General features: G+C 41.8%; 1 protein-coding gene across 2 annotated transcripts in view; it reads left to right on the forward strand.

Annotated features, from left to right (window-relative positions):
- Nucleotides 1–24,050, forward strand: part of NSD3 (nuclear receptor binding SET domain protein 3) — an 87,424-nt gene that overhangs the window by 15,129 nt on the left and 48,245 nt on the right. For both annotated transcript variants that reach the window (XM_081333782.1, XM_081333783.1), the window contains exons 2-9: nucleotides 2,869–3,590; nucleotides 10,848–10,919; nucleotides 11,280–11,439; nucleotides 11,875–12,026; nucleotides 14,557–15,069; nucleotides 16,890–17,013; nucleotides 19,898–19,998; nucleotides 22,786–22,831. In XM_081333782.1, coding sequence (XP_081189908.1) covers nucleotides 2,913–3,590; nucleotides 10,848–10,919; nucleotides 11,280–11,439; nucleotides 11,875–12,026; nucleotides 14,557–15,069; nucleotides 16,890–17,013; nucleotides 19,898–19,998; nucleotides 22,786–22,831 — 1,846 coding nt within the window. In that variant the 5' untranslated portion in view covers nucleotides 2,869–2,912. The remainder of the gene's footprint in view (nucleotides 1–2,868; nucleotides 3,591–10,847; nucleotides 10,920–11,279; nucleotides 11,440–11,874; nucleotides 12,027–14,556; nucleotides 15,070–16,889; nucleotides 17,014–19,897; nucleotides 19,999–22,785; nucleotides 22,832–24,050) is intronic.

Consider the following 24,050-nt stretch of genomic DNA (forward strand, 5'->3'; position numbering starts at 1 on the left):
ATTTAGAAGGACTCAGGGCGGTTTACAGGGCATTTAAAAAACAGACAATACAAACGTTAAAACAAATTAAAAGAGATTAAATAGAACCCTGAGAAAATTAAAACCCAGTTAAAATTAAAATTAAAAATATTCTCAGCCTGGGCCAGAGAGCTCAAAGAGCCAGGTCTTCAGGTCCTGGCGGGATGAACGGAGGTTGGAGGCAGTCCTAAGCTCCGCAGGCAGCTGGTTCCACAGGGCAGGCACACCCACTGAGAAGGCCCTATCCCTGGGTGTTACCCGCCGGCAATCTCTTACCAGTGGGACCCTGAGAAGACCCTCCCTGTGGGAGCGCACTGGACGAAGGGAACTTGATGCCGGCAGCAGGTGTTCCCTCAAATATCCCGGACCCTCGCCATTTAGGGCTTTATAGGTCATCACCAGCACCTTGAATCTCACCCGAAGGGCAACTGGAAGCCAATGCAGCTCGCGGAGTAGAGGTGTTACATGGGAGTATCGGGAGACTCCCATCACAACTCGCGCGGCTGCATTCTGCCCCATTTTATGACCTTTCTCACCACAGTTGTTAAATGAATCACTGCAGTCGTTCACTTAGTAGTACGGTTGTTAAGCTGGCTTCCCCTTTGACTTTGCTTATCAGAAGGTTGCAAGAGGTGCATGTCTTTAGGCATGACCCCGGAACACTGCAGCCGTCATAAATACGAGTCAGTGGCCAAGCATCTGAATTTTGATCACATGACCATGGGGATGGCGCAGTGGTCGTGTGAAAAACGAGGCGCTTTTTTCAGTGTTATTGTAACTCTGAGCGGTCACTAACTGAACGGTTGTAAGTCGGCTGCCTGTACTGAAGTTGCAACCAAATTTGATGGTAAATGCATGTTTAAAAAGTGAAAAGAAATTGTCTGCTGTGTTTAGCCTTTTCCTTGCATTTTAAAAATATTTTAAGGGATTTAGTTTTTCCTTCTTCTTGCCCATTTCATAGCATGATCTAGTCCACTGCAGCCTTTAGTGAAAACAAAATAAAATGCCTTGAATCACACTGAAAAATTGCGCATGCGTGCATTTACACAAATCTGGTAGTGTAAGTTTCCAAAAATAGGGTGGGGGGGAAATCGATGAAGACATCTCCTAACTTTGGGCAAGATATATTCCACAAATACTTAGAGGTTTGGGATGGGGTAGGGAATTTGTGGTGGGAAACCATTGAGAAAATTCAAAACTGAGTTTAAATGTATGGATATTGTAAGCAGCTTAATCATCCCATAAAGTTGTTGGTTTTTTAAAAAAAAGTATATTAATGGGCAAAAGGGTGGTCTGTGATGCTTTCTCATTTATAGAGCTTGGATTTGTTTTGTCAGAAGAATATGCAACAACTGAAAAAAAAATTGCCAAAAGCCTTGCTAAAGTTCTGCAACACCTTCTTCCATATTATAATTTTCTCTTTGCTTTCCCATACTGCCACAAATCTTTTAATCTGATTTTCAGCACGCCTGATAATCTCTGCTTTGTGAGTATGGTGGAGCTTTTGAAAAGCTGTGGCTCTTCAGTGGAAGAGCTGTTTCCTCTTTTTGCTTCAGCTTAGTAACTTAGTAACTTTTTAATAAAGGCAGAAAATAAAAACTGTCTCCAGGCAAAATGTACACTATTTGTTGCAAGGAAGAGGACTTCGTTTCAATGGCAGTGAGTGCAATGGTGGAAGATCACACTAGAGACAGATTACCATGGAAAATATCTATTGTATGTAGTCTCAGAGTTGAAAATCCAGTTCTGTGCAACAATATGCTTGTCTCGTTTCTTTTAATTTTGTTTTACTCTAAATTGCTTTTTGGAACAGTTCTTGAGCTTTCCTATTGGCCTAATTGCTCTGTCATATGTTGCATATCACGGTTGATACATTTTTACACTGTTAACCACAAGAGATTAACTTGGAGTGTACTGTCTGAATAAAGTGATGGTGAGACTGTTGCAACAAAAAGCGGCATTTTTAAAGACCTGTCCTTCAAGTGTACATATACATGCCAACCCCCCCCCCCCAAAAAAGGCTCAGAACCCTTCTTTGAGGTGGATAAGAAGTATGTATGTATGTATGTATGTATGTATGTATGTATGTATGTAGAAAGAGAAAGAAGGAGAGGGAGGGAGAGGGAAGGAAGGAATTAATTAATTAATTGCTGGTGAGGGGAGTACAAAAATGCTCTGTTTTTTTCTCTATATGTCAAATCTATATAACTGCCCATCTCACAAACCAGTGGCATTGAATGGTGCACTGTTCAACTTTTTGTGTCCAAGCGAACTTTTGTGCTCCATGTTTGCATTCTGCTCAGAGACCACTACTCACCTGATGCAGAAGAAGGACTGGCAGAACCTAAGAGTGGAGTTAAAAGAGATATCAGTCTTAGAATCCCTACATAGCCATAAGCTAACTAATCCAACCACCCTTGAATTCCATTAACTCTTATCTAACTCCAAGCAGGTGTTAACTATTAGTTAAGAAGATTCCTGGGCACAGGCATGAGCAGCAATAAATCAGTTTAATGAAATCTTCAAATAGACCCGATCTTTTGTGCAACCACAAACCTCAAGCCACACACCACTCACAACCCATTGGAGCACGAGAGTACAAGATTAATGCCCCTTGCTTTCTAGGTGCCCCCAGAACCCCAGAACATTTGTGTGTGTGTGTGTGTACAACGTAAAAGTGGTTGCTCTCTACACTAGAGTTTATGCTAATACATTTACCAGTCTTTGAAAACTTGTCAGCAGAAAGTGAACATTCCTGTTAAATTTAATTCACAGTGGGGTTACTTTGATTTTTCTAAACTTTGCTCGAGAAGCCATAGAATCATTTTTTTCCTTCTTCTCGCATTTTAGGCCCTATGAGAAAAAGGGAAAGCTAAGGATGCTGGAGCAGAACAATGGATTTCTCCTTCTCTTTCATGCAAGGGATCATGGGAAACACAATTCAGCAACCACCTCAACTCATTGATTCGGCGAATAACCGCCAAGAGGATGCTTTTGATGCCAACAGTGACATCACGGAAGATGGTCGACAGACACCATATGAAGCTGCTCTTGCGTTGCAGCAAGGTTTTCAGTATCCTACGCCAACAGCAGAGGACCCTCCGCCCCTCATTAATGGATTTCCCCAAATTGGCATGTACGAGCCTCAGACCAAATACCCGTCCTACAGTCAGTATCCGAATGGCTCTGCCAATGGCTTTGGCACCGTTAGAAACTTTAGCCCACCAGAGTATTATCAAATGGAGAACTCTAACCTAAGGCCACACGAAATTCTGGAAAAACCATCGCCTCCTCAGCCTACCCCACCCTCAGTATCCCAAACGGTGATTCCAAAGAAGACAGGTTCACCAGAAATTAAACTAAAAATAACCAAAACTATCCAGAACGGCAGGGAATTATTTGAGTCCTCGCTGTGTGGGGATCTTTTAAATGAAGTACAAGCGAGCGAGTTTGCAAAGTCCAAACACGAAGGGAGAAAAGAGAAACGGAAAAAAAGTAGCAAGCATGACACGTCCCATTCGGAAGAGCGCAAGTCACGTAAGATTCCCAAACTAGAGCCAGAGGAGCAAAATGTAAGTGGAGTTTAAAAAAAAAATCAGCTTTTTTTTTTTTTAATGATGCTACAAAGCATTGTTTTTCTAGGTCTTTGTCTTAATACTTTTTTTTCATCTGCTTGTCTGCTTGGCTTTTATGGAATATAGCCAATCAGTACCCAAAGATTACTTACTTAGCATACTGTGTGCTGGACTGCTTCTTTTTATAAATTATTATATACGTATATGTATATGTATATATATATAAAATATCTTGATAGATTTTTCTCTACCATATACAAGAAATCCAAATCACCCTTTGCAACAAACTATGCAAATTATCAGAATAATTTATAAAGAACTTTAGTTTCTTCTAGAGTCAAACTACAGTACTATTGATGAGTGAATATATCTCAATAATTTTATTACAGCTGAGTGACATGGTGGCTATTAAAGTTCTACGATGCTTCATTTTGGGGTGTAATTAGGGAGCGAGAGTGAAAACCATATCCAGTACATTTTCTATCTGTTGACAACAATTTCTGGCCTTCGCATCTTCTGTCTTTTTTCTTTTTCTTTCTGTATTAAATTGTGAGCCTCCCTATGTGAATAGGGTAACTGTATTCTGCACAGAAGTCTCTTTTAATGCTGAGAACAATTCATATAAAACAGGCTACACTTTATTTAGCTTCACATGATAATTTCTGATTTTCATGCAATAATTTGCTAATTGAATCATCTTCCTGAAGGGTGTTCAAATAATATTTTAGATAAAAGTAATTTTGGAGTTTCAAAATTTTTCTTCAGTGTCGTCCAGTAGTATCTATACATATTCAAAATTTTCATTAAGTTCAATGGAGATTATTCTCAGACTGAAGCCTTAAGCATGGACATCTACAGAAGGGTAAAGGGGAAGCACGTGTGATGACTTTACACAAATACAGTGGCTTAGTACTTGTATCTGATGGCTGATATAAGTGTGTAATTGCAATATTTATTTATTTGCTTGCTTGCTTTTTTATTGCAGTTTTATCCAACCTTTACTATTTATGAGTAGCTCAAGGCAGCATATATATTATACTCCTCTCTCCTATTTTCCCCACAGCTACGGCCCTGTGAGACTGGCCAAAGTCACCCAGCCAGTTTTCATGCCTAAGGCAGGACTAGAATTCCCAGTCTCCTGGTTTCTAGACCAGCACCTTAACCACCAAAACATATTGGTTTGTCTGATTAAGTCATTGTGTGTACATGCAGATCATATTTTGGCTTCCTTTCATTTGTTATGATTCCATTGACTAAACTCCTTGGTTTGGTCTCATAGTTCTGTCTTTGGTACACAAAGTTGTGACATGACCCTTTCAGTCAAGTTGTTCATGGTACTCTCATGATGCACAAACTTTTGCCTCGTTTCTGCAAAAAATGCTGGTCCAGGTTTCAATAGGCTAGCTGAAAGTTTATTTCATGCTATGCTAGGATACATTGTAAAAGGTCTTAGAAGGCTCTGTTAAACTATGAGGAAATGTGGCATAATGTTGGTGGCCAGCCAACATTTTTTTTAATGTAGTTAAGCAAGTAATTAAAAAACTGCCTTTGCAAGTAATGCTATATGACTAAACAGCCATACTCCTTCTCAGCCCCATGCCATCTCCCAAATTAAATTCTCACTTCATTTGAAAAGCAATTTCATTTGAATGTTAGTGTTGAATGTCTTTATTATATTTTTACATATACATTTATACATACATACATAAACACACACACACACACATATTTAAGTATTGATACTGTAAGATACAAAAATACAAAAAAAATAGTAGGAAAGATAAGGAAGGTGAAAGTGTAGGAAAAAAAGGGGGACGGAAAGAAAAGGCATTGGCTTTCGATTCCCTTTGGTATAGTAGAATAAAATAATATCAAATCTCAACTTTTTACTTTTACGTAATAGTATAGACTAGCAATTTCTATAACAACAAACCTACCGATTCAGTAAAACCCAAAATCAAAGTTTCATTTTTTTCCCCCCACCTCAAGCACAAAGTCCAGAAGTGGCTTCCAAATACAAACAAAAATAGAAGCGGCTTCCAAATAGAAGTCAAAGCAGTCAGTTTAGCCATCTCTGCTAACTCCCTCAACTTCTGCAGCCATTTGTCCATTGTGGGAATCGAAGTGTCTATCCATTTTTGTGCATAAAGTAATCTTGCTGCCGTCAACATACCCGCATATACTTGAGTATAAGCCGACTCGAGTATAAGCCGAGACCCCCAATTTCACCCCCAAAAACTGGGAAAAGTTGTTGACTCGAGTATAAGCCGATCCGCCGTTCTGCAAGCCTCCGCCGCCGGCGGAGGCTGGATCCGCGCTCTGCAAGCCTCCGCCACCGGCGGAGGCTGGATCCGCGCTCTGCAAGCCTCTGCCGCCAGCAGAGGCTCGATCCGCCATTTTGCAAGCCTGAATACACAGGAATACCCTGTGTGGCCGCGGCTCTCGGGGAAGCCCTGGCTGTCCGCTTCCTCGCTCCACGCTGCCATTCGGGGCCCGCGCGTTCCCCGGGCAAATCGCGGCGCCCAGCAGGCGAGGAAACATGCCCGCTCCAGTCGCCCCCCCTTCCCTCAGGAGACGCGAAGCAAGTGACCGCCCGGAGCTTACCGAGGACTTGCGCGCGGCCGAGGCTTCGGTGCTTCCAGGATCGCGCGCACCTCTCCCAAGCCGCCGCCGTCCGGAGACCTGCCGAAGTTTGGGGAGGTTTGGGGAGGTGCGCGCGCACCTCCCCAAACCTCCCCAAACGTCGGCAGGTCTCCGTTCCTCCGCGCAGACCTGCCGACGTTTGGGGAGGTTTGGGCGCCTCCCCAAACCTCCCCAAACGTCGGCAGGTCTCCGTTCCTCCTGCCGACGTTTGGGCGCCTCCCCAAACCTCCCCAGGTCTCCGTTCCTCCGCGCAGACCTGCCGACGTTTGGGGAGGTTTGGGCGCCTCCCCAAACGTCGGCAGGTCTCCGTTCCTCCTGCCGACGTTTGGGGAGGTTTGGGCACCTCCCCAAACCTCCCCAGGTCTCCGTTCCTCCTGCCAACGTTTGGGGAGGTTTGGGCGCCTCCCCAAACCTCCCCAGGTCTCCGTTCCTCCGCGCAGACCAGCCGACGTTTGCGGAGGTTTGGGCGCCTCCCCAAACCTCCCCAGGTCTCCGTTCCTCCTGCCGACGTTTGGGGAGGTTTGGGCGCCTCCCCAAACCTCCCCAGGTCTCCGTTCCTCCTGCCGACGTTTGGGGAGGTTTGGGCACCTCCCCAAACCTCCCCAGGTCTCCGTTCCTCCGCGCAGACCTGCCGACGTTTGGGGAGGTTTGGGCGCCTCCCCAAACCTCCCCAGGTCTCCGTTCCTCCGCGCAGACCTGCCGACGTTTGGGGAGGTTTGGGCGCCTCCCCAAACCTCCCCAGGTCTCCGTTCCTCCGCGCAGACCTGCCGACGTTTGGGGAGGTTTGGGCGCCTCCCCAAACCTCCCCAGGTCTCCGTTCCTCCGCGCAGACCTGCCGACGTTTGGGGAGGTTTGGGCGCCTCCCCAAACCTCCCCAGGTCTCCGTTCCTCCGCGCAGACCTGCCGACGTTTGGGGAGGTTTGGGCGCCTCCCCAAACGTCGGCAGGTCTGCGCGACGTTTGGGGAGGCGCCCAAACCTCCCCAAACGTCGGCAGGTCTGCGCGGAGGAACGGAGACCTGGGGAGGTTTGGGGAGGCGCCCAAACCTCCCCAAACGTCGGCAGTAGGAACGGAGACCTGGGGAGGTTTGGGGAGGCGGAAAGAAGCAGGCAGGCAGGGCGCGGAGGAACGGAGACCTGCCGACGTTTGGGGAGGTTTGGGGAGGTGCGCGCGCACCTCCCCAAACCTCCCCAAACTTCGGCAGGTCTCGGACGGCGGTGGCTTGGGAGAGGTGCGCGCGATCCCGGAAGCACCAAAGCCTCGGCCGCGCCCAAGTCCTCGGTAAGTTTTTTTTGTTGACTGGAGTATAAGCCGAAGTGGAATTTTTCAGCCCAAAAAGTGGGCTGAAAAATTCGGCTTATAGTCAAGTATATACGGTATATAACATCAAAGTTCCATTTTTCCCCCAAGTCCTTTTCCATTACACCCAAAATAAATTTTTATCTTTATATTCACTTCTGAGAATCTTCTGTATTAAGATGTGAATCCTACTCCAATATTTCTTTGCTTTGTCACATGTCAGATGTCGAGTATATATTGTGTCCAAATAGTTACATAGTTCACCATAAATATCACGTTTAGAACAAAACAGGGCAAGGGCAAATATGTCAGTATTCTCTACTACCTTGCTATATTTCAACTAAGCCTGTGGCAAACCAGTGTTGTAACTGGCTTATAAGGCAATTTTTTTAATAAACTCGTATAATTTATTAACAGGAAAGAAGTCCTAGGTTTGGCTTTTACAATTTCATAAACAAAATAGAGATGTAGCTTACTGGCTGTTTTTAACAGGCTTATAGCAAGAAGAAAAGGAGAACTTAAACAGGGTTTTGTTTCTAGCAAGGAACTTGAATTAGGAAATTCCTTCCCTTCGAAGATTCTGTAAAAACCACATAGCGTAGAGAAACAAAACTCACTTCCGAAAAGCAAAGTTGAGGCAACCGGGTTGGGGGGGAGAAGAGGGCAGATACCTCTTCATCATTACAATTTAATAAAAGAAAAACAGATCGGTAAAAGGCCTTTCTTTATCAGCTCCTTACTTAAAACGTTAAAAACATTTTTTTTAAGAAGGGCTTATTGTCACGAACTACCTAGCTCGTCTTTCAGCTCAAGTGACAATACGCGTAGTCCTTGAGTTATGACCCCAATTGGCGCTGCAATCTGTTGCTAAGCAAGGTGATTTTTTTTTTAAGTGAGCGGCCCGGTTTTATGACCTTTTTGTAACAGTTGCGAAATGAATCCCCGCAATTAGGTGGATGACTCGGTCATGACACGAATCCGACTCCCCCTCTTTCGCATTGCTTGTCAGAAGTCAACTCGGAAGGTTGCAAATGGAGATCCCCATGGTCTGCAGCCGCGTTGTAAATAACATGCTGGTTGCCAAGTGCCTGAATTTTGATCACATGACCCCCAGGGATGCTGTGACATTTGTAAGACCTATTGCAAGTCACTTTTCCCAGTGCCATTGTCACTTTTGAGAAGTCATTAGATGAATGTTTGTAAGTCTTTCAAAAGATAGCCTTTTATGACTCGTGGACTTCAACTCCCAGGAATTGGCTCAGGAATTCTGGGAGTTGTAGTCCACGAGTCATAAAAGAGCCAAGGTTGCCTACCCCCTGGCCTTGGCAAACTGCTGTTGTCTCAGCAATAGTTCTGTGAAGATGGCAACTGTGACCTATTTTATAGAGCTAGTGAAGAAGACATCGAGAAGGCACATTTGGAACAATTAATCCTTGGATGGTGATAATCTGCTCGCACTTCCCCCGCCCCCTCTCAAAATGAGTGTATGATATGGGTGACTCAGCTTCACCAGTAAACAGAAGAAAGTAAACTATGCCCCTGAACAAAACCAGCCTGCTGGGGAACAGCTTTGACAGAACATTTCCACGAAATATCTGTCCATAAGTGAAATAAATTTAAAAGCTGGCAAAGTCCTTTGCAGTCCCCAGAATGATTTGTAAGTTTAAATTACTTATTCATAGGTTCTAAATTTATATCCTCCCCTGGTGTTACAGTTAAATAATTCTTATCTATTTCTGCTTTCATTCTATACTACAAATGCAATAAACATCTTAAAACGGTCCCGTTCTAATTCAGTCACAATTGGCTGTGTGCCTAGGTTCTGCTCATATGTTTAGAATCGGTGATGAAGGTTGTAATTCACTGGGTTATGTATTCTGTTTCTTTATTGGGAAGAAAAAGGTTGAAGACATGAATCAGCTTGCCTATCATATTAGGAAGGAAAGATATTGCAAGAGGACTCCTGCATTAATAGTAACAGTTCTCAGAAAATTTCAAAGTATACTTGTGATCAATTCTGGAAAATGGCAGTGACTAACCTGTGCAGCAATGTTAAATGCTGCTGAAATTGAAAAAAATATTTCAGAAATATGATAATTCCCTCAGAATATCCTTTTTGTTAAAGTCCGGTATACTTTCAAATCTCCTAAAACCTAAATGGTTTAGGTTGATCCAGAGTTATTCCAGTCAAGATCATACATAACCCAATGAAGCTCTAGAGAATGACTATAACTAAATTTTTTTAAAAAAATCTCAAGTTGATCTTGACTTTAGATCAGGGGTTGCCCCCCAAGGCTGCAGCCCACTACCGAGCTGTGGCCTTCTTTGGAACTAGGCCGCACGAGCAGCTGGCCGGTGTGCATGCGCACGCAGCTCAACTTGCGTGAACAGCGGGCCGGTTCCCCCCTCCCCCCCTCCCTGAGTTGCCAAGCCATAAGGGTTGGGGACCACTGCTTTGAACAGTTTTATAGTAGTATCCACCCATTGCCTTCTCCCATAATGGTGTTTTTGTGTTTTTCTGGCATGCCAGTGTGGTCCACAGTTTTGACGGTCTTCCGACTAAATAATTAATCAGGCCTGACCTTGTTTGAATTTCTTGAAGATCAGCCTTTTTTTTGTCCTGTTGGTTCTAAACTCAGCATTAAGAATTCTGGACTTTGTTCCTTGTATTTCCTAAATTTGTAGAAACAGCTTCAAGACTGGCCAAACTGAACTGGATTTGTAGAGTCAGTGCTAGATGTAAAAACCAATTTAGTATTTAGTACTAACTATGCTAATTATACTAACTTTTTAGTGATAACTAAGTATACTAAGATTTAGTATATTGCTGAATAAAATTAATAGCTTTGTGTATATAACTATGCTGGGAAACAATAGCCTTTAAAGTCATTTCCTCCCTAGAAATAGCTACTGTGCAGAATAATAATCCATTAAGTGCCTGGATATACATACACACACACACACACACACACACACACACACACACAAACGTGTGTGTGTGTGTGTGTGTGTACAATAATAATAATTTGTTACAGTAGAGTTTTAAATGTAAATATAAAGTGTTTGTAACCAGAAAAAATTGTACGTGCTTATTGATGCTCTAGCCTTCCACTTTCCACTTTGATCTCTGCCTTGTTGTAAACCTCCAAAACATTAGGAGAAACGGAGTATTAATGGAGCTTTCAAATAGACCAGGAGGCTTACTACTGTGCCTGGGAATGTTTTCTTTGGTAATCATTTATTCCTGCATTGATAATTACTCTTTTTTTTCATTCGGTATTTTACTTTTTTACTTTTTTGTTTGAACTTACAGAGACCAAATGAAAGGCTTAGCACCCAGTCTGAAAAACCAAGGGAAGAAATGGCAACATTGGATGACACCCCGGTTAGTACTCTGTGTTTTTAATTGTAGATGGTATTCAAACAGCTGCTCCTCAAGACAAAGAACTTTATTATTAAAATTATTGGGAGCTTGCTGGACCAAAATTTTTAGAAAGAGACTCTTGTAAAAAGCAGCCTAACTGCCTTGGCAGATGGAGGACAAGGACAAGATTACCAGGGACAAAGACATCTATTTTTGTATAATATAATTTTGTGCAGGATGTGGACTAATTCATCTATGCGTTCATCGATACATTCAGTAACCTATATCACATAATGCTCTGCATCAGAATATCTCATCTGTAATAACAACTCTACTTTCATGTGATGTAATTCATTTTATTTTTTTGTAATTCTCATATAGGCACAGGAGGTTGCTTCTTCACTTTCCACACAAGAGGAAAGTGATAGCAAGTTTGAGGTGGGAGATCTTGTCTGGTCCAAAGTGGGGACATATCCTTGGTGGCCCTGTATGGTTTCAAGAGATCCTCAACTTGAAGTTCATACTAAAATTAATACGAGAGGTCAGTAAAGAAAAATGTCTGAGCTGTGATTTCAGAAATTTTCTGAATAGCAAACTTGATTGATTATTCTGTTATTACTATCTCATCATTCAAACTGAGCAGATTAGATCAAGAATCTGATTATATTAAAACAAAGAGATGACAGTGTAAAACAATTGCATTTGGGGCCCCTTACATTCTTTTTTCATATGTATACACCAGCATACTTCTGCATAATTATACCTAATGAAGTTTTGAAGGTCACATTTGAAGTTGATGGTTAATATTTTGCTCTCTCTTCTTGTTGTTGTTGTTAAAAGGGAATGTTTTCAGTTTGCCTGTGTACTTCAGGCAGGTGTGAAAGTATGCTTCCCCGAATGAAAAATGTGAGTGGTGGAATTTCTTAGCCAAATGTTTTATTTTCAGGGTTTTTTTTCTTTCTTTCTTTCTTCCCAGGTGCACGAGAATATCATGTTCAATTCTTTAGCAACCAGCCTGAAAGGGCCTGGGTACATGAAAAGCGGGTACGAGAATATAAAGGACGTAAACAGTATGATCAGCTGGTGGCAGAGGCTGCTAAGCAAGCCAACCATTCTGAGAAACAAAAGGTATGTACAGCCCGAAACGATAGCTTATTTTAGCAGCGAGTAAGAGAACAACTGTTCGTATAAAAACTTACATTTTTTAAACTTTATTTATTATTAAATTTGTTTGCCACCCATCTCGCTGCAAGGCGATTGTGGGTAGCTTACAACATTAAATAAAACCATAAATATAACGGTTAAACAAATCCACCTATCTCTCTTTAAAAATACAGGTTATAATTCAAAGTGTTATAGGTGGGTTTGTTTGTTTATTTATGTAGAAACTTTCCTGTCAAGGTAGCAAATTACTGTTTGGATTTGCACCCTCAAGTCAGGGGTCCCCAAGTCCTGGAATGTGGACCGGCACCGGGCCGTGGCATGCCTGAAATCGGTCCACGCAAACAAGCAAAGCCCCATCCACAGGATGCAGGCAGTACATGAAACCATGCCCCCTTCGGTCCGCAGAAAAAGCCTCTCTACGGAACCGGTCTCTGGTGCTCAAATGCATGGGGACCTCCGCCTTAAGGCAAAAAAAAACCAAGGACCTAGTGTGATAATGGTCCACTCTGGCTCTTGCTATTCAACATTTCTTCACAAACATACAATTTTCTGTATCAGCATCGTGGGCAAAACACAGGAGCCTCATAGAATTATCTGTATTATTATTTTGAGGGTTTTAGCTGCAAAACCAAAAATATATGAAACCTTGAAATATATGATAGAAGGAAGAGCTAAGATGTTTTACTCCTTCTTACCACAGCATCCCATAAGGGCTAAAGCATCCTTCTAGATAGGTTGGGATCTAATCTGTAAGAAAAGTTGCAGATAAACAGTAATTATTGACTTTACGTTTGTGACCTCTGTTTTGCTTCCCCCCCTCCCCCCCGCTCCTCTGGAAGATACAAAGAACCTACAGTGTTTGCTGTTTTGTTTAATATTAATTTTTCAGGAATGTGTTTAGGCTAAAGTAGTAAAAAATGATAAATAAAGAAGTAATCATTTAATTTTTTATATAAATGTGCAAAAGCCAGTGTGATCTAGTGGTTAAAGAACTAGATAAGTGAGCAAACCCAACTTCTTGTCCTCCTGTAGGCACAAAAACTGGCTGGGTGACCTTGTGTCACTCTTTCCCTCTTAGCCCCAATCAGTGTTTCCACTGTGATGAGCCAGCTGAACAATAAAACTTCTTGATAGCATTTGTTTGCTTGCTTTTTTCACTTCATATAGCTACTTACATATGCCTCTGAGCAGAGTCATACTGTTGCTATGTGCATTGAAGAAGCACAAAGCAGATCGATCCTGCAACTAAGCTAGGATGCTATCAATAAGAGCAGTAACAGATAAGTATGTATTATTAATATGTTGCTTGGGCTACCAGTATAGTAACACCTCTGCATAAATCTATAGTAAAACCATGCATGAAATAGTTTATAAAATTCTGGCTGTTGCATGCCAGAAATGCTGTAGAAATAGAAATATGAGGAATGATGACTGCAATTCGGCTTCTTACAGCAGAGACAGGTAAGGGATGATATGATATAAACGTATAACATGATGGCTGGTGCTGAAAAATATATCATCTATTGGCTTTAAACACAACAAGATTCAGGGCTAAGAGAAGCATTTACTCAATTCATAGTTAAAATGTGGACTTTAGCCATCAAAAGTGGTAAAGGCCACCAATGACGTTCAGGCAGATCTGCAAACATTTATGCTGCCAAAGTCCACTTTTCCTGATGTTGGAAGATGTATGTGTGTGAGGTAGAATGCTAGATGTACAAGTGCCTGGTCATTCTGCTTTTATTATGAGCTTGTTGAAAAGTACATGCTTGAATCTGGAGCAGAAGTGAGCAGCTGGTAGCTTCTGTAGAACATGTAGAATCATGCTGCTATAATTTGAAAGCCATCTATTGAACAATGACGGCATATCCTCAATGGGAAAATTATAGTAAGATTTTGATAGGCTTAATATTTTAAAAATACAACATGTCTTGTTCAATAGCATGGAGGAAAATGCTGAAGGCCAAAAAAAGTTGTTTGAAAATTTAGGCTGCTTACTTATTCATCAACCTTGCTGATTATACTTCTCTTAAATAATGTTTCTCTATAGTTATGCAAGTCTACTGTAGTTATTATCAAAGATGGATTGTGTAATTATTCAGGTTATTTGAGTTGCCAAGGAATGTAAGGAAGCACAATAAACCTCAGGTAGCCTTAACACTGTATGCCAACTAGTATTAGCTTGCAAAAGATTTTGAACTCTGCTGACCTTATTTGTTAACGTCTTCCATTTTATTTTCCTCCGTGAAGTGTTGATAGTCAGGAGAACTTCAGAATCTGTACCATAGTCAGATATTAAGAAGAGAGGGATGCTTTAAATAAGCTGCTTTAAGCTGATAGATTACTAACTCCTTAAATTTGCTGCCACAGCCTGACAGAGCTGTCTCTCTGGAAATACTTTGACATGGCAACTGAAGCCAAACCTGTTTTCATTTGGGCACATTTTGTAAGAGGAACTTAATGAATGCAACATCTTTTTCCCCTCTCCTCTAAGATTCGCAAACCCAGGCCGCAGAGGGAACGCGCACAGTGGGATATTGGCATTGCCCATGCTGAGAAAGCACTAAAAATGAGTCTGCAAGAGAGGATAGAGCAGTACACCTTCATCTACGTGGATAAAGAGCCAGAGGAGGCATTCCCCAAAGCCAAACGGACTGTCATGCCTAAGATTGAGGCTAAAAAGAACCGCAAAATTAAATCGTCACCAAACTCTCCGGCAGAACAGACCAATGATGTTTTGGCCGCACCTTCCCCACCCAAAACGGAGGTCCGGAGGTATAGTCAGAGGAGACAGTCCAGTGCAGATGAGGAAGCCCCTCCTGTGAAAATTCAGTGGAAGACTGCTGCAGCCAGGAAATCCCTCCCAGCGTCGATAACCATGCACAAGGGGACCCTGGATCTTCAAAAATGTAATATGTCTCCAGTTGTTAAAATTGAACAAGTTTTTGCTCTTCAGAATGCAGCCGGGAATGGAAAATTCATTGACCAGTTTGTTTACTCTGCAAAGGTAAGGAAACGCGCATCTCTCTCAAGGCATATTTGTGCAAACCAGTGTTAAAAGTTTTTAAATTGCAGTCATCCTCAGAACCACTTGGAAGTAAGTCCCGTGGAGTTCGGAAGAATTTCCTGTGAGGTTAACAGCTTCCTTAGGTACTTTTCAGATTGCAGGTGGTATAAAATATGGGTGTGAATTACTTTGACCTTAAAGTGTCAAGAATAACGTTCAGTCGTCCTATTTTCAGGGCACTTGCTTCCAGGAGTAATATGTTGTGTGAAATTGGTCGGTGTTCAGGTATTAGAGAGCATCCAGAGAGGTCCCTGCACCCTATTTAATTGGGTTTTTTTCAGATATCATAATTCTCTTCTTTTGAGTAAATATGTGCAGATAGCTATTTACTAAAACAAAAAAAAGATAATTGGAACGGAATTGTCTACCTGCTATCTTTGACAAACCTGTTAACACATTCCTATTTCAAAAGAGTAATTTGCAAAAGCAGGAAAATTTAGATTCATTACTTTAATATTGAATCGCAACCATTATCCTTAAATTCACCTGTTCTGCTGTTTTGTAAGTTCATACGTTTTCTCAGATGATCCCTGTTGCATCTGTGCACTTTCATAGAGCTATCCTAGCTACCATCACTGCCGGCTTTTCCGCAAACAAAAAACAAATTCATTCATTCATCATTCACTGTCTGCCCAGGCTTGAATCCCTGCACAAAAATCCATTTGCACTTAACATATATAGAGATTCTCAATCATCCAGAGCATAGGTGTCCCAAAGGTGTTTTTTCCGAAAGGCAACTGGTTGTCTTTTGTTTTTCCTTGAAGAAGTTTTGCTTCTTCAGTTCTGAAAGCTTCTGAACTGAAGAGGTTTCTTCATCCAAGAACTGAAGAAGCGTCTTGGATGAGAAGCGAAACGTCTTCAAGGAAAAACAAAAGTCCAGTTGCCTTTTGGAAAAAACACCCTTGGGATTGGCATGTAACAATTTTTCCTCGTCATCGTCTTTGTTTTATGTCCTTGTTTCTATTTCTCCTTTTTTTTTAGTCTCCATATTCAAAGTTACCGGGTACTCTAGAACAGTCGTTAAATTTTAGACAAGGAAGCTGGGCAAGGAAATGGCTCCTAATGTAATACAGTAGCATTGTAACAGCCCTAGGATGTTGTTTGGAATGAAGGGGGAACTGCTTGCAACCTCCTGTCCAAGCATTTAAGGGAAAGGTCTTGAGCATGTCGCTTGCAATGTTGTTCTCTACCTCAAGAATCTCCTCTTTTCAAGCTAGTCAGGATTTCTTTTACATTTTGTGGATATCCTCATTTTACACATACCCTTCTGAATGTGTGCAGGCGTGTAAACATATGTATAGTAAAGGTAAAAGGTTCCCCCGCACATGCGTGCTAGTCGTTTCCGACTCTAGGGGCCGGTGCTCATCTCCGTTTCAAAGCCGAAGAGCCAGCGCTTGTCCGAGGACGTCTCCGTGGTCATGTGGCCGGCATGACTAGACGCCAAAGGCGCACGGAACGCTGTTACCTTCCCACCGTAGTGGACCCTATTTTTCTACTTGCATTTTTTACGTGCTTTCGAACTGCTAGGTTGGCAGAAGCTGGGACGAGTAACAGGCGCTCACTCTGTTATGCGGCACTCGGGATTCGACCCGCCAAACTGCCGACCATCTGATCGACAAGCTCAGCGTCCTAACCCTCTGAGCCACCGTGTCCCTAAACATATGTATATACTGTGCTAAATATTTTGGGGGGGGGAATGTATTTCTTACGGAGACCCTAATTTAGAAATACTCAAAGCTCCTTCTTTTCCTTTGTAATAGGGTATAGGAAACAAACCAGAGATAATCATCAAAGGGCATGACAAAGTCACTTCTGTCTCCATCCCGCGAACTGAGAGAGCCTCCTCACAAAGGGCACCCTCTCCAGAAACATCTGGGTTGGCAAGTAGGTAAAGTTTGTGGCTCCTGGCTTTAAGGCCAAATGAATCAGATGTTCTCCAAGGGTAAAGTATTAGATGAAAACCAAAGAAAGGGCTTCAGCTGACCTGCGATGATTGCTAAGCTGGTTGATATGAACTAGAAGACCATCAGAGAAGCCAGAGTCAAAGGATAGACCGAGAAACATCTCTGAAGAAAGCCATGGCCAACCAATTCTCCACAGTGGTCCATGTAGATACCGGTAGCTGAGCTTGACTAGAATGCGATTTGACCGTTGAGAGGACCCCATTGGAAGCACAGCTGGACTGTGGTAGGGCCTTTGCTCATGTAAACAGCAGAGTGAAGGTGCAGTAGACTTCCCAGTTTACGCTGTGGCCGCAGTTTAAAGAATTGGGGTGTTCATTTCAGCTTCAACTCTTTGAACAGATGGAATGCATATTTTAAAAATGTGCAGAATTCTATCGTAAATTTCCTTCAGAGAATGTGCTGCTTCCTATGCAGTAGCAAGTTTCCAAGAACGCTGCTGTAATCATTACTGGATTACAGGAAAATTATGAAATATCGTACAACACCTTGAACTATTGTGTTTATTACACTATGAGTTTTTTTGTTCAAGGTACAATATGACAAATGGTTTACACACACACACACACACAAATCCTTGCACAATAATAAATTTGCTCCCCCCCCCTTAAGGTAGGGCAGTTTTGAGACATCAAGAGACTTCCGTCCTTTATTTTTATTTTGTTTAGTACTTCTTCATTTAGAACTGTAGCTGTTGAAACCTAAAGGAAAGAAATAACTAGAAAAATCATACTAAAATAGACTGATGGCGACTGTCTCCTGTATTTTATTTATTGACAGTTGGCCCCCACATTTGAATTGAAAATGCTAAGCATGTAAGTCAGTCCTTAAATATCCAGGAAAATTACAATTCATCGTATCTGACGATCTGCTGCAGAGAAAACTACAGGTTTGACTTGCCACCATTTGTTTAGTGACCATTTGAAGTTAACAATGGCACTGAAAAAAGTGACTTATGGCATTTTTCACACTTACAACGGTTGCAGCATCCCCAGGGTCACTTGATCAAAATCCGGACGCTTGGCCAACTGGCTCATGTTTATGACAGTTGCAGTGTCCCAGGGTCAGGTGGTCCCCTTTTGCGACCTTCTGACAACTAAAGTCAGTGGGGAAGCCAGATTCACTTAACAATCGGGGTACAAACTTAACAACTGCGGTGATTCACTTAACAACTGTGGCAAGGAAGGCCATAAAATGGGGCAAAACTCTCTTAACCAATTTTTCACTTAGCAACGGATATTTGGGGCTCAGTTGTGGTCGTAAACCGAGGATTACCTGTATCAGCAGTGTTTCTGAAAGCCACTGCATATCCGTCCACCCATTCAGAGGAGGAGGAAATTGCCTGTTCCTCAAATAACATATGGACTAATGGAAGAAGCAAACATGGGTTGACAGAGGGAGGAGCTCCTTCAAATGGCCTCCTGCTCAAGAGTCCCATGTGATCATCGGTTTCATGTCTCACCTTCCCTCTCTCTTTCCTTTCAAATGAAAGGATCTAGTCCAGGAGTCTTCAAACGTGGCCCTTTTGATGACTTGTGGACTTCAACTCCCAGAATTCCGCAGCTAGGCACACGTGGCCTGGGAGTTGAAGCCCACAAGTCATAAAAGGGCCAAGTTTGAAGATCCCTGATCTAGTCTTTATCTGAATTGTTAGATGAGAAAGACTCATCTGAAGTTTAGTAATTGGCAGCCTACTCAGACTAGCATTTTCTTAAATGAACAGGAGGTGCCTATGGGAACTCAGCTGTATTCTGAAGCTACTTCTAGTCATTGACAGTTGAGTAATGCAAGGAGAGAGGGGCCCAATTAACTGGGTGTTTCTTTTGTGACGCTGATTTTTGGAGGGTAGGAGGAAGAAACCTTTGATGTACCAGGAGTGGGTTAAGAGTGTTAACAACATTCTATTGTCATGGTGTTTGGAATGAAATAATTAATTAATTTCCAAGGTATGGCTTTCACGACTTGTCACCATCTTGTGGTCCACACATTTAATGTGGTGTAGGAGGCATCTTCTTTTAGAAGAAAGAATCATGGCTGCATTAAGTAGCACCTTCCGTTTTCCTCCTTGGATCCAGCCTTTTTTTTTCCTTTTTCCCCCGCCTTCATAATAGATGGAATGGGCCACTATCTAACAAATAGTTTAAGGAGAATTTGCAGGTAAGAAAATTCTCCAGTCGATAAGAATCCCCTAAAGGGTAGGATCTTCATTTTCGCTACGAAAGCTGCACCCTGTGTTGTGTGAAGTAGATGTTTGGCCTGAAGTAAATAGAGGCATACATTTTAGGGAGTTTGAACTCTGACTTTTCTGATGCTAGAGATTAAGCATTGTGCAGTGAATGTCCTTGGAGCTAGTCCATCACCGTATAGCACGTCCTATTTCCCGCAAGTTTTTTTTTTAAATATAAGATGCTAAGAACTGTTTTAAGAACCTTTTGAAAGCGAATTGGCTCTTTAGATAACGTGAAGATATGCCTCCTGGTTAGGCAGTTACTTTGCAAATGAGATTAAGAACATATTAACATCTCTGATGGTAGTTGGTTTGGAAAGTTAGCCCCTGCCTAATAATTTGAATTCTAGAACTCCCCTTTATCTTCGTATTAAAGCTGGTCTTTTCCCGAACTCAGGACTCTGCCTGAAGCACTGAGATGTATTGCCTGCAGCCAGAACGTCAGCTGGCAGATTAAAGTCTATGCCCTCAAGAAGAATGTAGAGAAATCAGGACTTTGCTATTGAACATCATCCCTCATTGAGGAAAAAGACAGAGAGAGAGAGAGACTCCTGTAATGGAAACCATTCTGTTCCCTCAGGTTCTGTAGAAAAGAAGCAACAGAGAAGATCAATACGAACTCGCTCAGAGTCTGAGAAATCCACGGAGGTTGTGCCAAAGAAGAAGATCAAAAAGGAGCAGGTTGGCTTCCTCCATGTAGAGAATTAAAATATATCGTAGTCATGCCTGTTTTCACTTTTATGTTGATGCCTTTTTATTTAAACCCCACCTACTACCCTCTCTCTATATTTTTTTCTTTGCTTTTTTTTTGGGACTCTCCTTCTTGAGATCCAACCCCTTAATAAACTCTGCTGGTCAAGTAATTTCCACTGACAGCCTCATTCATACTTTGGAGACCTGAGAAAATAGAGCTTCTCATGAATGTGATACTTGTTTCTGTGATGAGCCGTGTGATTTTTTTTATGTTTCAGTGAGTTCTCTGGATTGCGCTCCACTTTGTTCGCATCTTAGTTATAGCCGCTGGAGTATATTGAGGCTGGCACTTGTGTGTGTGGCGGGGTGGGGTGGGGTTTGTTGTCTTTTTCCCTTTCCGAGAAAATAGGATGGATTAGACCAGGGGTAGGCAACCTTGGCTCTTTTATGACTTGTGGACTTCAACTCCCAGAATTCCTGAGCCAGCATAGCTGAGGGGAAAGGGAGAGGTTTCCAAGCTGAGCCATGCTGGCTTAGGTATTCTGGGAGTTGAAGTCCACGAGTTGTGAAGGGGGCCATAGTTCCCCCATGCTGGCTCAGGAATTCTGGGAGTTGAAGTCCACGAGTCATCAAAGAGCCAAGGTTGCCTACCCCTGGATTAGACCCTCTTGAAAAGTGGTTCTAAGCTTGAAGGCCAAATGCCTGCATGCTGACAGCAAGCAGGATGGAACATAATTCTGGGTTGCCTTTTTTTTTCTTGTAAGAAGAAACAAGATGTACAGGGTGTCTCTTTTGGGCATGGACCTGGAAGGTGCATATTCCTTTTGGAAAGAGCCAGTTGCAAGTGAACAGGGGTGTGCAAGTTGCTTCATTGTGCCGCTCATGCTCTCTGTGGATGACGCATGTTTCAAGGAGGTTATTACATTTGGGATTTTCTCAACCCCTTGAGTATTCTCGGTTTTTAAAATTCAAAGGAAATTTATTTTGGAATATAAAATATCGCACACTTTCCCTAACAGCCCAAATCCTTTGAAAAGACGGCAACTTCTAATCAATGTTATATACGGTATTTTTATTTTTTTATTTTTGATGATGATGATTTTTACTCAATATGAAGCTAAACATCTTCTGTTTAAAATACCAGTTCATTATTCCAGCTTTTAGCTTTGGGTTTGCTGTCCCAGCAAAACTCTTCCTGGGTTGGATTTCCAAAATAGTGACTTTAAAGGAAGATTTCAACACAGTTTTTTAAAAAATAATAATAATAATAATAATTCATTCCCCCAGTAATCTCTGCTTGCTTTATACTATGTAGCTAATTAAATCAACATAGTATATTATACTGATGTTTTTCAGGAAAAGCATATAGGAAAGCTTAATGATCAGAGAAGCACTGTATTGCGTAAGCTTGAATATGTAATATGTTCAGAAAGGCATACTGATATTTTAGGGTTCAGCAACCATATTTGTTCATATCGGTGACTTTCCAAGTTAACTCTGCATCCTTTCAATTTAAGATGACAACTGGAATATTAATTTCAACTGAGAAACACCAATGTTAATTCTGTTGCAAGTGAGTGGTAGCAAAATACAAGTGATTGTCTAGATTTTATATTTGTATTATCAATTGTATCCTATACAAATCCTTCTATTGTATGTTTTTATCCATTGTACAATGAAATAAAATATTTTTCAAACATTATAGAACAATCCTCAATTAATAAATATTTTGAGATGTGTTTCTTAACCTGCCTATGTAAATCACCTTATGGAGAATTGTTATTTTCTTTTTATTTTCAAATTACAGTTTTTAGCCTAAAAAGCGAGACCTTTAGCCAAGAAGCTGCTTGCCATTGTGAAATTCACAACTTGGATGTTCCCCTGCCGAAAACCGCCTCTCAGTGTAGGATCCAAGGCACAGAATACAAAAGCCTTGAAGTGATTTCACAAGGTCACCCACCTGTCTCCCCATGCGCTGTGTCAGCGGTGCTTCCAGCTGTACAGAGGCCTGCAATGCTCTTGCCCGGCCCCCTGCCCTCTTCTGCCTTTGCAGAACTCTATATGGGTCTATGACAATTCGCCGCGGCCAACTCGCCACAGCCAACTTGCCGCGGGACAAGAGTTAACACTACTATCAAAGAAATGGTGGAATAGAATCATTAAAGAGCAGGCGCAAAAGGAGGGGCAGAATGAAATGCGAATGAGAGAAATCAAAATATTTTTTTTAAAATTTATTTTAAATAAATTGAATGGTTAAATTGTCTCATGGTGAGTTGTCCCACAGCGAGTTGGCTGTGGTAAGTTTGCCTGCAGTGAACTGACTGTGGCGAGCTGTCTCATTCCACTCTATATTGTGGATAAGCCCCATGTCCTCAGAAGCTCTTGCTTTTAAACGGGTCCATAAGTCAAATGTCAATTGGAATTTGAGTGTCCTGCTTCTCTCTCCTTTTATAGCTATCGTTATTTTATCCCCCCCTTCTAGCCCAAGGCTTGGTAGCTGACCCTCCCCCAACCCCTTTATTGATTGTTGAACAAAAATAAAGCCTTCCTGTCACTTCACGCACATACTGAATGTTTTGAAGTTTTATGTTGTTTAGGGAAGGCAGTCTTAATTAAATCCACTATATATATATATCTTAATATTATGGGTGGGGGGAAAAAGCCCTTAAATGTGATTCCTTATGTACTAACTGCTTGCCTTGAATTTACATTTTCTCCTTTGTACTAGGGATCAATAAATTCCTTTACTAACCACTCATTTTCCTGTCTAAACAGGTAGAAACAGCCCCACAGGCAGCAGTCAAGACCGGATTACAAAAAGGTTAGTGTGGCTTTTATTTCTTGTTGTTTGTCTTGTTTCTCAGTCTCTGAAGCTTTTTGACACATTTATAAATTAGCATTCTTACTATACTGCCAATAAATATAGTTTATTGTCAGGCTAACCCTCAATAACCAGGTCGTGTCAAAAGGCAGTGAAGCAGAACCTCTGACAAAGCAGGCTTGAAAATGTGCAAAATGAAAGCACAAACATCCTCTGTTAAATCTCCAGCAAGAATAATTAATAGAGTGAATTCTAGCCTTAGGTATGGAACAAGTGGATTTGTTATATATCAGATTTCATTTCTTCTGAAAGACTTTAGGCGTAGGGTTCTCCCATTCTAGTTCTAAGCAACTTATGATATCATGTGGGACTTTATCAGGCTGGAAGAGTGAGGACCACACATTAAGCTCCGGTTAATTTGATTGATTGCTCATGCCTAGTCAACTAAAGATCAACACTAAATTGGACTAGTTAAGAGTCAACTATAAGAGAAGAGTAGGCCGAATTGGAAAGCAGGGTTAAATGTGTCAGCAGTTTGGAGTCATTGCATTGTCACAAAAGACCCAAATCCAGGAATTCCTTTGACCCTTTATCTAGCACCAAAAAATATTGTTAGTTGACTATATTCTTGTATAGAGGTAGCAGTAATAAACTCTTCTCTGCCTTAAACTCAACGAATGCTTCTGCTTATTTGCACCTGACATCAGCAGAATTCAAGAGGGGTTGGATCTAGACTTTTTATGGGAAAGTAATGACTCTAGGCTGATTTCTGTCTTTATTCCTCCCCCAGGCTTTGCCTGTCCTTCCCCTACAAGCTTGAGGTTAAAGGGTTAGGGTCACTGGTATTTAGGCCTGCTTCAGGTAGTTCTTTTGTGTCCTGCATTTGTTGTACCTCCTGTCCAAGCATAGGCTATGTTGGGAACAGCCAGGACAGGGGTGTCAAACTGCCGGCCCACAGGCTGGATGCATCACTGGAAAACCACACCCACCCCATTGCCGACAATGGGGAAAAAGCTCTGATATGTTGCACGATGTCACATGATGTCGCATATTTGACATGTCAGAGCTAGGAGAAGACTTTCATTTACACCTCCTTCCTCCAAATTTCTGTCATCACGGACCTCAAGCATTTCTGTTTGCCGCCTCCAAGTAATATAATAAATACCATTCAGATCTGGGTATAGAAGGATGTTTGATTTCATGTTCGTTAGATAATGTA

This window comes from Vipera berus, assembly GCF_964194415.1.
Source record: "Vipera berus genome assembly, chromosome: 8".
Taxonomy (NCBI): domain Eukaryota; kingdom Metazoa; phylum Chordata; class Lepidosauria; order Squamata; family Viperidae; genus Vipera; species Vipera berus.